Genomic DNA, 11,717 nt, shown 5'->3' with positions numbered 1-11,717 from the left:
TTGAATCCATTGAAGGGACCAAAGAGAATACCCCCTCCACGGCCAGTCAACTCCAGTTTGACAAAGCCTACTGGTATACTGTAGAAAACGGTAAGCAAAAGCTGATGAAGGTAGAATCCAACTGATTGTACTCAACTCCTGAAATCTCTGAAAGAAGGAGGGAGATATCTTACCTCCCTGATCGAAAGTGATTTTTCTTTAGTCCATGAATTTTGTTTGATTTTACTTTCATTACTGTTCATGACTGTTCCGCCGCTGCACCTGCAGGCTTCATCACTGACTGGCATTGAACAGTCTTGGGATCGGTTACAGTTCGTTATTCCGAAGGTTCGTTATTCCGAAGGCTCGTTTATCCGAAAATGAAATAGGGCTCGTTATTCCGAAGGTTCATTATTCCTAAAATGAAATAAGGTTCGTTATTCCGAAGGTTCGTTGATCCGAAAATAAAACCAAGCTACTTATTCCAAAGGTTCGTTACGGACCCTATTTCGTTGTCGGATCAACGAGCCTTCGGAATAGCGAGCCCTATTTCATTTTCGGATTAACGAACCTCTAAGTATGGGGAATTTGTGTGTTTCAGATTAACGAACATTCGGAATAACGAACAGCACCCTTGGGATCAGTCTTGGGAATGTTTCATTAGCAGACTCAGAGATAGGGCCAAGCTGCTATTAGTACACGTATGCATGCAGGAAGAAATCTCATACAGTCCAATATCTCAAATCCATGCCTCAAATTCCCACTCCACTAGAAGTTTGGTGTATACCGGACAATCATTGAAAGGGTCCATTATCATCATCACAGACTCAGAGGAGATTGACACCTAGAAAAGATAATTTCAAACGTCCTCCTTGAGAAGATGTGGATAACCGGACTGGTCTTTCATTCAGACAATCAACAGCAACTGTCTCAGAATCCCAAGACCAAAACAGACACTGCATGCACGTCAGAACTTATAAACATCTGAAGCACTGCGAAAGAATCAATAAAGAAGGACAATAATATGACCGTTTCTATAATGCACACTCTTTAAACTAATTTAGTAAAAGAAATTTTTTCAATAGTTATCATTATTTTAACACATTATTATAGTTCATCTCGATTTTCCTTTATTTTTTATTTTTTGCCCTGCATCGAGAATATACTTGCGCACTGATTTTACCGCCTTATTTTTCTATATCCCCTCCCCCGTGTATGTCTCTCTCCCTCTCTCCCTCTCTCTCTCGCCTCGTCTCGATCCGTTTCTCTTTTAACTCACATTGGGTACTTTCCCCTATCTTTTTACTTAATGGGGAGGGGAGGGGTAGAACGTGGGTCAGCTGAACCGTTATTTCTTTTTTTGTTTCCTCTTTATTGCTGTAATTGCTCATTGTGTGTATTCGTGCATTTTTATTTCTTTCAGTAATCTGAAATGATAGTAATATCTCGATAGTTTTATTAGTCTTAATAGTTTAGTTTAAAGAGGGGGCGCCTTCATAAAATTTAAGGGATGGTACAGTATTGGTGGAAATGAGAATTGGGCTTTTAATTTTTTGCGAGATACCAAAATATAAACACCTATGATTTAGTACAGACCATACCATTTTGAGAGGAATAAAAAAGTTTATTTGATGAAATCGGGTTTGGAATGACTGAAACATCCAAAAACAAAATAAAACAAAGCGATCGTAATAAAGTGTTGGTCCCACACTTTATTAGAATTGCCCTTTTTTGGATATCTCAGCCATTTCAAAACCAATTTTTCACCAAATAAACATTGAATTCCTCATAGAATTACGTGCTCTTTCATATTTCATAAATGGTTTCCCATTATCTCGCCAGAAAATGTTAGAAACCCGAAAATAGGTCTCAACCAAAACTGTACGATCCCTTTAAAGGGGCGCACGCAGCACCCTTCCCCCCCCCCCCGCATTTATGTCTTTTTATTTCTTTTGTTTTAACAAAAATTAAAGGGGCCGCTCCCAGTGCGCTCCCCCCTGGATCCGCACTGCAGGTTGGCCTGATTCAATGGGGACATCCATGATTTGAAATACAGGTGTACTATAAAGTATACATCTCCATTCTTCCCGACAGGGACCCCTTGCCATAAGCCAGCATGTAAAAGCAGGACAGCGCCGCACAAGCCACCAATCAAAACTATTACAGGCCACCAATTACAAGCCACCAATCATGAAAATTACGGTAACAACAACGAAAGCCAAAAAATACAGAGACCCGCACGTAGATGGCGTCAATATTCGGTACACGAATTGTACGCCATAAAATCTGACAATAATAACAACAACAACAACAACAAGCCACCAATGAACTGACAGCACGTAGAAGACGACACTCGGTGATTGCACGTGTATGCATGCTACACTGTATTACCGACTACTGCTACGTGTCCGAGAAAGCAAAGAAAATGGACTGCAAAGTCATGTTTTCCGGTCTCATTTACTTAATGGTACTCCATTTCGTGAGAAGTGAAAGCATTGGATTTGATGTGAAACCAGGCGGCAATCCACATAGCTTTGAGCACGGGCTCGTAAGTAGTAGTGTAGGGGACTGGTTTGTCACAGTTGTAAGCCAGTCCCAGATACTTAATTACGTGTAGTGTATGAAATGTCATGTCTCGGATTTCCATTTTTTTTTAAATTTTTCATCATGACCTTTACGACCAAGTAATATAGAAACACTACTAACATGACTAGGCTCCCTTCTTGGTATCTCTTATACATTTTGCACAGTTCCTTTTGAAGTGGACAAATAACAGACTTGTTTTTGTTTTTGTTTTTTTCTTTGACTGTCATGTCACCTAAACTAACCGCACCAGCCAGCAACCCCAACCGTACCGAGTTGGGCTGTTACTGGTTACAGAGCCCCGCGCGCCGGGATTATCACCTACTCTAGTCTTATTTCTATAAACAGTAACACTGTCACTTGCGCAGAGCTACCAAGTCTCACGCATTCTGCGTGAGACTCAAGAATTTAGGGGCCATCTCACGATCTCACGCATGACACCCATTTTTCTCACGCATCGAGCGAAGTCTGCAACTTAATGGGCCTATAATAATGAGCATAGCTCAAAAGATTAAAGTGATAGTTGCAATTGAAGGTATATTTCCCTTTTGTCTTTCAAAATAAGTGAAAAATAATCACTGAAGTATGCACCTGATCGCACCAGAATAAGAGCTAAAAATTGAAAAAGCTCCCTACCGTGGGAGGCCACAGGGGTAAAAAACCCCTCCCACACCCTCGCTCGCGGGCACATTCGCGCGCCGAGCTAGGATGCCGAGTCATGAAAATCTCACTCATAAGAAATTTTTGAACTTGGCATCCCTGCACTTGCCTACTGTCACACACCCATCCCACTAAGTTTAGCTTTATGGACAAGCTACTAATACTATCGGGATTATATCTTCATGGTTCTAGGCTTTATTTTATTTATTTATTTTTATTTTTTTTTTTTTGGGGGGGGGGTTGTTTTTGTTTTTGTCTGTCATCCAGCATGCAGAGCATAGTCAACAACGACACTTTATTAACTACTATGAGTACTAAGCAAGCAACTTTTTAATTTTTTCCCGTAACCAAGACTCGAGCTAAAAGGACTAACAGCTCAGTATTGCACACTCCCCCTTCCTCCTCATTTGGTTCCAGATATGGAACATTGTGGAGTGTTTCGAAGAAGAAGAAGGATTTTTTTTTTTTTAAGCTAGTTGGATTCTTATAATATTGTACATGTTGATGTCTTAGGGCACAGCTAAAATTCTACTAACGTCAGCAGCACAGACTTTTTAATTACAGCCCCACTTTGCAGGCCATATATAGGCTTTTTCTTGTTGAAAACTACAGTCTACCCCCATGTATCTTTTATGCACTGATTGTCGTTCTCAGTTGTGGTGTGCGCAGTGAGATATTAAAATACTACAAAATACTTGCGTGCAAACTGGTGCTAGTAAAAAGAAGCTCTTCTCCTGGCAGAGATGGATTTGCTGAACCCTTCGTCTGATCTGGTCCACAGATGGTTACCAGTAGTTGAACACACTTTTGAGGTAGCATGTTCCTCAAGTGGGTGGAGTCTGGGAAAAATAAATGCTGGTAGATGAGGTTTCTTGCAAAAGTAATGACAAACTTCTGAGGATTACCTAATGTGAAGTGTTAGGTGCTGTTTCAAGAAACATGCTAAAAATGATGACATGCTGATGTATATCCCGGATTTATATCATCTTGACCTTGAATTGAGCTCAACGTTCCTGTAAAGTATACTAGGCCACTGGAGTTGTTAGATCATGAAAGGGACAATACTTGTTTGTCCGAACAGCTGAATGCCTTTAAAGGGATCATAATAGTTTTGGTTGAGACCTAACTTCACCTTTCTAACAATTTTCGTTGAGATAATGAGAATCCTCTTATGAAATATGAAAGAGCATGCAATTCCAAGAGGATTCAACATTTATTTGATGAAAATTGGTTGTGAAATGGCTGAGATATCCAAAACAGAGCAAATCTAATAAAAGTTGGGACCAACCTTTTAGTAGGATCTCTTTGTTTTACTTTGTTTTTTTGATGTCTCAGCCATTCCAAAACAGATTTTCATCTAAAACTTTGAATTCTTCTTAGAATGGTATGCTCTGCATTATTTCAAAAGTAGTTCCTTGGTATCTCGCAAAAAGGTATAAGCCCAATCCTCACCTCCACCAATTATACCATCCCTTTAACCCGTTGAGGACGGTTTGGTTTTGCTACAACACGCATTTCCCATAGACACTTGCCCGAGTATACTCGGGACTCGTCCTCAACGGGTTAAACAGGACTCGAGCAAAGCAGTGCTGAATCATCTCAAGCTTGTTGCTCTTTTTCTGGGTTGCTATGTAGGTCTCAAACAATACAAGCATAATCCAGTATTAGTTTGATGAGTGTCTTTAATAGCACAACAGCTTGGTCTGGCAATTAGGACACGGCCAAATGAGCGGCATTGCAGGAAGGCACTTGCTCCATTGGCTTTCTTAAACACTATCAACTATCTGACACAATGCTTGATGAAATGTCCCCCCCCCCCCACTTCCCTCCATCTCCAATTAACATTTGAACTGAACAGTTAGCATAAACCTGGATAACATGATTGGTAGGGTATTAGATTTGGGAAGTAGCTAATATTACATTGTAGCGGTGGGAGGGACAACTGGCTATGATTGGGGGGGGGGGGGGGTAGGATGAACGATTGTTGCCTATTCTCTATCATGTATCTGTTGTTTTCTCATTGTTGAGCAAACGGAAATAATTAATCCCTCCTCTTAACCCAAGATTACACTTTACACAACACTGAGTCTGACCTACACCATTTATGAGATTATTGCTGGATATTATTATTATAATTTTTTTTTTTTTTTTTTGGGGGGGGGGTATGTTTGAATGTTTCATAGTTCTTGACAATGTTTATAATTTCTTTGCATGATGAATACATTTTCCTGATCAAAACCACACATTTATGTAATATTGAGTTTGATGTTGTGCTACCTCTAGATTTTCAATGTGCAGTAGGACTCCAAACTGATTTCACTTTGGCAGAATATCACAAGAACATCTCAAGTCGACAATAATTCATATTTATATATCTGTGACTCTCATGATACAGAGCAACTAAGTTGCTTTGTATGTGAAAGAATATATTATTAACTAGCTGTGTTTTCAACTTCTCTCTACTTGCAGGGTGATTTCACTTGTCAGTTTTCTTATGTTGCTCAAGGTGGGACAAATGAGGTAAGTATTTTTTTTTGTATCTTCTCTTTCTCACTTTTGTCTCCTTTCTAGAATTATGGCCCTTAATATTGGCAATGTAAAAGAAAATGTGTCACAATAGATCAAGAGAACTGCTCCTTCTTCGCTAGTAATATGAAGATAGAGAATTTGTCATATGAAAAGCACCTTGTTACCTCTAATTCACATGGTGGACCGATAAGAAAGTGAGAGAAGAGATTATCACCTTTTTCATCAATTCTCGGTATCACCAATACCTAGGTGCCATATGTAAAGCAGTGTTTTAGATGCATTATGTGATAGAACTGGAGACAAACTTGTTCTAGGTTTGGCTACATATGAACTTTTGTGGTGTTATGTCTTTATCTCGGGGTACTTTTTTGTTGAAGATTTCTTTGCTTTTCATCCTGTGACCAGCTTATTGGAGCTTGGCAGATTACAGTGAACCAACGAATCCACAGTGCATCTGTGACAGGGCTTTTTAGCATGCACAGAAGTTTTCTGCACGTTGGCGATACCGAGAATTAAGTTTGCTTTGGTAGATGTACTGGTAATTGAAATATAGCATAGGTCAATGACCTACCTGTATCCAAGAAAAGTTACAGAAAACTGAATATCTGTGCACAAAAACCAAAGAGGAGAGGTGCATGAATGGCATTTCACAGTTTCCATCTCATGAAGGCAGAGTAAAGATGTCACGAAACTTCATCTAAACCTCGAAATATCATCAGATCTCTTGAATTTATCTGTAGTTATATTCATATTTTCACTGTCAGATTTCTTTAAACATTCCTGCATTCAGCATGTTCACACAAATTTGTTGAGAATTGTGACCATATAAGCCCTCACTCTTCAGTTATAACCGAAGTCTCTTTCTCACATTTTTAAGAGAAGATTAATCTATCCGTTGACTTTGCATCTAATAAGTGTGTGAAATGATATTGTTACTACATGAATGTATACCATAAGTAGTAATGTGTGGCACATACATATCGTTTTGCATGTTGTTGTCTTGCTTTGCTCAGAAATGGGAGTTACAAATAGAAAGTGACCGGGACGACTTCATTTGCACCGTTTTACGACCCCAGGGTACCTCCTACCTCTTCTTCCAAGAGTTCCGCCTCCAAGTCTCTGGGGCCGTGATACATTCGGCAGAAGTAGTCGTAAGTGATCCATGTGGTCAAGATTACATTTATTTCCCTCTAGACAAATAAAAGATTAGAAGAAAAATAAAGGCCAAAGAATACAGTGAGCTTCAGAATTATCAGTACCCTTCAGAAGTTATGAAACTGTTGAAAATGGACTGATTTAATACCTATAACGCACATTCCTATTTACCCCCACCCAAGAATACTCAGGACTAGTCGTCAAAGGGTTGAGAGCCCTAATCCTGAGAGTCTGCATAATTTACTCGTTCTAATTCTGAAATTTCTCACCTTCCCCCACCCCCCCTCCCCCCCCCACCCCCCCCCCCCCCCCCCGCCCAAGAGAAAGAAACAATAAAAATACACTAAACTCTGCATAAGTTATATTGATGGGACTAAGGCATATTTGACATCTGTGTGAATTTATGACACCTGTAAGGCTATGAATGTAATTGGGGCTTTTTATTTTTATCGACTTGGCAGATTCTTCCACATTATTATGCATCATTGACTTACACAGGGGTAACTGTATGGATATACATTTGGTAAAGACTGCACAAATCCAATGTCATGTAAAAATAAGTGTATTATGACCACTCTTTGAATCAAAATGTTTTCATACGTGATTGTCGTCCATGAGTGCAGATAAACGTCAACAGCAGACAACATTATCATGAATCTTTGCATTTGCATTAACTTTCGTTCACTTTGTTTATAGGCGTTATTTGCCATTGCAGATGAAACAAAAGCCCATCTTAATTGCTTCAAAATAGTTCTGAAATGTGAGTTAGGGATAAAACCAGCCGGTGTAAAAATGTTAATTAGTGTGATCAATGTAAAATATGGTAAAATAAACAATATTTGAAAAATAATTATAATAATTTTTTTTTCTAGACTAAACTGTCTACAGGTATGGTTTATTTAGGAACATAGAGATATCTCCTTATATTTAGGTTTTATTGCAATATTTTTATTTTGCAGGATGTTTTGTAATACAACTGACCTACACACACATATATGCATCAAATGTGGTAATTGAACATTAATGATTTTTCAAATCACTGCTCCAAAAGGTAAATAGTACCTTCGGGATATCAATTGTTGTCATTGCTGTTATTGGGTTTTTTTTTATTGATTGCCAGAAAAATTTGCAAAGGAATGTTTTGATTCCCTTTTGTTTTTTTGTGTTTTTCATGTCTATGTGTGACAGGCCAACAATGATGCTCCCCTAAAACCTGGAGAGTATGCCATGGAGGAAACTCAAGGTGAGACTTACAACTCTTCAGTAGCACATTACAACTTACTGCTGTGTATTTACATTTTGTGACATTAAATTACTATTCAGGGAACTGATAGGTTTGCCCAGTATTTAATCTTGCTCATACATTCAATGTTAAATAATAAATGGGTTAAATATCCAGTGTGAACCTGGAGTTTGGGAATTGGCTAAGATGATTTTTGACATTCATTAGTTTTCTTCCAGATTTGAAGTTCATGTTCCACCATGGTCATGGCGACTCGATATATACAAACCAGACAAATGACAAATCAGACAAATAGAGATCAAAATAAATGAATTGATACAAGTTTATCCAAATTCGACTCAAACTGGAATTGAAAAGTTTTGGTCATTGTCTAATAGTAGTGATACTGATTGCAACCACATTGATAAATTACATGTTGTACTGATCTGTAATCAATTCACAACTCCCATATTGATTAAAGCTGAATAATAATCATGTTTTGGGTTGTGCTCAGAACTCACTTGTTCAATCAATCACAATTTCCCCTTTGCTATGTATATATATCTATCTATCTATATCTATATCTATATCTATATCTATATATATATATATATATATATATATACATATATAGAACACATACACATAATATACAATGTATATATATATATATAATATACAATGTATATATATCACAATATTTGTTATTATACTCTGCATCTGAATTCACCTTTTTAATTCTGCATTAATGCACTTAGAAATGTCTGAATTAGGTGCTACAGAAATGTTATTCATCCATACTTTAATCATTGGGTAATTTGGCAACGTGACTTCTTTTCTCTGAAGAGTCATCATTGCAAGGTTTGTGGAACACAGCAAAGAGTGATGCATAGAGTACACATGCATTTTGTATTCTTGTAAAAAGAAGACTTTTGGCGAATACTTGTGTATTGATAAATGGGAGACTTTGGAGTTGACGTCATGACCTCAACTAATTAACATATCTTGTTGTTGTGTTTTAAAGAAAAGAAAAGAGAAAAATAGGCCCCTATAAAACAAATAATCTACCCCAGATAATACTGACATAAATCAAAACAATAGATTTTAAAGATATCAAACGTGAAAATAGGATATACCATATAAAGGTAGATTAGATATAACATATATTCTCGCTACTATTAAGTCCTTGCTTTGCTTGAAACCTCTAACTTCTATTTGTTTTTACTCTTATCTCAAAAGTGGACTCACACAAAGTGTGGAATTGCAATATAATACAACCTACACTGTGAGTTTAAGGTCAAAGAAGATTGGTTTTGGAAAGGTGAAGAAATCAGTGTTTTCTTGTGAGAATTTGTTTTTGAGTAATTGCCTTTGCATGACAAACTGCATAGTCAGGACTTGAAGTGGAATTTTTAAAGAGTTTCAACAGTGCATGATATTTATTCCATGCAAAATTAAAAATTCATATATATATATATATATATATATATATATATATTTGTATTATTTTATTTATTTATTTTTTTTTTTTTTTGGGGGGGGGGGCATTTAATCACAAAATTGTTGATTAATGCTATGAGGATTGCTTTAGAGTGGACAATATATTGCTCCAGTGTAAAGCTAATGATCAAATACATACAGTTTGAAATAACTAAAGCTAAAAATAGAGAGACAGTTCTTCCTTGTCAGAGCAAGTTGAATCTGCTGGCAGTAACAAAATGGTTTGCTTTAGACTAGGATGGCTGCCCATATTTTTTGGGTTGACTGCCAGGGGTAATGAATATGCATATAGTGCGCTCATGGCACTGGAGGAATAAAGTCAGGTCTTGTCAATCCTTCCTAATAATTTGGTGGTGTTGTAGCTTACTCGGTGTTTAAGCATCGAAGATATGATGTGTGTGCCGCTAATTATCACCATCTTCTCCCTATGGTTATATCACAGGTATCATTCTTTGCTGGATGTTGTTATATTTGCTATTCATTATTATTATATCCTACATCCTGAAATTTTCACAGCAGGATCAGCGAAGAACTTCTCTTGAGACTGAAAATTATCTCACCATGAATAAATGTGAATCAGGCATCACATCAGCCTCAGAATATTTTCTCAGAATCTATACCAAGATTTTGACATCATATTTTGGCAATAATGACATCAATATCTAGACAAAGTCTGAATCACAAACGCAGTCAGGCTGAGCTACGGTGAGCAAGCACCTGCGCTGCACCAGCAGCAGCTGATTGTATGGTACTTTGTACATGCACCATTTGGTGCCGCAGATGACCGGTTGGCCACTAATTTCACCATTGCAGAAGTTTTTCTTAGTAGACCTGCATGATATTATTATTATTATTTTTTATCTACGTCAAGAATTTCATAATGTAAGATATGAATCAAATATGCCATGCGCTCTTTTTATGGTACCAGCTGAAATTATGAATTTTGCATTGATTGACATTGCACTAGTTTCTTTGGAGATGTGCCCCTCAGAATATAGTGCCAGCCAGTTACATCAGCATCCATAATTTCTACTAGACTCTCTGTCCCGAATTCACGAAAGTAGTACAAATAAAACCTTGGTTTAAACCATGGACAAAAACCATGGAACGCCAAGTGTTGCATGGAATATTTTGTTACAAAATTGTTAATTTCGTAGACAAAATGACCATTTCGTTAACAAAATTATCATTTAGTGGACGAAATGTTCACTTAGTTACAAAATGTTGTCATTTCGTTACAAAATAATCATTTCATCGACGAAATGACTGATTTCGTAACGAAATATTCTATGTGACACTTGGCGCTCCATGGTTTTTGTCCATGGTTTAAACCATGGTTTCATTTGTACCACCTCAGTGAATTCAGGCCTCTAAGTGCATGGTATATTTGATGACTGTTTTTCTGTCTCCTTTTCCCACCAGTTCAAAGTGTGCCTAACGTCTTCAAGTCGCAGCTGGCACGTGTCACTGTAGAAGCATCTCGGCAAAAGGCGGAACTGTAGCACGTTGCCTAGCAGTGTACATCAACAGGGTGTGGCAGTGTGGGTGTGGTCATGTGTTCCTCATCAGTCTGGGTGCAGGGGGGCATCCAATGGTACCGGTATCAGGAATAGAGCTAATTAGATTCCCTTTCTGGTTTCAAGAATCAGTGTGTAATATTCTATGGGTTAATGAAGTACTTAATATTTAATATTAGAGTATGTTTAAAATACTGGCCTGTGATTGGATAAAACATAACCACATGCTAGCTGTAGGTTTTTAATGTTGTGCCATGAGCAGAATATTTTTACTTTTATTTTTTACTTTTTTTTCTTCTTCTTTTTTTTTGAAGAAAGGGGGATGGAACAAATAGGAAACAAGGGCAGTAGTGTTGTAGCTCCATAGTTTGATTATAGGCATTATTTTAATAGAAATTTATCATTTGCAGATAAAACAAAAACCAAGCTTTAGTGCCTCAAAATAGTTCTAAAATGTGAGTTAGGGATAGAAACAACCAATGCAAAAATTTCACTCATTTAATCAATATTAGATATTGTTGCATACATACAAAATGTGAACAATAGTCATACAACTGACCTACACATATGGA

General features: G+C 37.4%; 1 protein-coding gene across 1 annotated transcript; it reads left to right on the top strand.

Moving 5' to 3' along the window:
* The first annotated feature begins 2,352 nt into the window (after positions 1 to 2,352).
* LOC139727408 (myeloid-derived growth factor-like) lies at positions 2,353 to 11,517 on the top strand. The gene is made up of 5 exons (XM_071638363.1): positions 2,353 to 2,527; positions 5,692 to 5,742; positions 6,765 to 6,902; positions 8,095 to 8,149; positions 11,051 to 11,517. The coding sequence occupies exons 1-5, from the start codon at positions 2,354 to 2,356 to the stop codon at positions 11,128 to 11,130; spliced, it is 498 nt and encodes a 165-aa protein (XP_071494464.1). The 5' UTR covers position 2,353; the 3' UTR covers positions 11,131 to 11,517.
* The last annotated feature ends 200 nt before the right edge of the window (positions 11,518 to 11,717 follow it).

The sequence above is a fragment of the Diadema antillarum genome, unplaced genomic scaffold, assembly GCF_040938485.1.
Source record: "Diadema antillarum isolate AM-2024a unplaced genomic scaffold, OU_Dant_1.0 seq00000130_RagTag, whole genome shotgun sequence".
In the NCBI taxonomy this organism is placed as follows: domain Eukaryota; kingdom Metazoa; phylum Echinodermata; class Echinoidea; order Diadematoida; family Diadematidae; genus Diadema; species Diadema antillarum.
Note: the sequence above shows the minus strand (reverse complement) of the source record. Positions and strands in the feature narration are given on the sequence as shown.